General features: G+C 36.5%; 1 protein-coding gene across 1 annotated transcript in view; it reads left to right on the top strand.

Annotated features, from left to right (window-relative positions):
• dclre1c (DNA cross-link repair 1C, PSO2 homolog (S. cerevisiae)) overlaps positions 1-809 on the top strand; it is an 8,602-nt gene that overhangs the window by 4,252 nt on the left and 3,541 nt on the right. The window contains exon 13 of the mRNA XM_035679510.1: positions 244-341. Within this exon, the coding sequence (XP_035535403.1) occupies positions 244-341 (98 nt within the window). The remainder of the gene's footprint in view (positions 1-243; positions 342-809) is intronic.

Genomic DNA, 809 nt, shown 5'->3' with positions numbered 1-809 from the left:
AGACATCAGAAAAGGTGTAATGGGGGTTTTTGTATTACTTTCTGATATTACAGACCCATTAATAAGTTAATAGAGAAAATAATCAACACCTTTATCAGTTAGTTGCAGCCCTATGAAGTAAATCCCACAAGATAGTTTATAATTTATTATAGAAACATATAAGCCTTGTGCTGAAGGATACATTTAAAAACATTAATAATACATTTTTTCCAACGTTTATCTACATCGACGCTGTTTGAGCAGGTTGAAGCTGATGTGCAGGAACCAGTCCGATGGAGCAGCGTTCATATACAAACCCCTGGGAGTCCTCAAGCGCAGTAAGATGGAGCAACATATAGACGGTGAGACACACGCGTTACCACAACAGGTGGTCGGCACTGTAACTCATCTGTGACTTCCTCCGTAGTTTTTACAGGTCACCATGTGGAATCTGAAACATAAACTGAAAAGATCTCAATCTTCTGCTGTACTGTTTGTGCATATTGTTTGCTAGGATTTCATTTTTTCTTGTTTGCAAATAGTTTGGAATAAATAGAAGAAGCACTGTTTATATCACACATAGGTGGGCCTGTACTGTGCCACCCATTTGATATAAGGATGAGTTCATATAATTTATAAATTAATTAATATATTAGCTCCACCAGAGGGCACACTCAGCCAGATAGCGACAAAAAGGTCTCCTAAAGTCATTCTTTTAGAGCAAAACAGTGTAGAACTGCAACGATTAGTTGATTAATCGATTAGTTGTCAACTATTAAAATAGTCACCATCTATTTTGATAATCGATTCATTGTTTTGAGTCATTTTAC

This window comes from Morone saxatilis, unplaced genomic scaffold (assembly GCF_004916995.1).
Source record: "Morone saxatilis isolate NCDOM2014 unplaced genomic scaffold, NCSU_SB_2.0 Contig10, whole genome shotgun sequence".
Lineage (NCBI taxonomy): Eukaryota > Metazoa > Chordata > Actinopteri > Moronidae > Morone > Morone saxatilis.
Note: the sequence above shows the minus strand (reverse complement) of the source record. Positions and strands in the feature narration are given on the sequence as shown.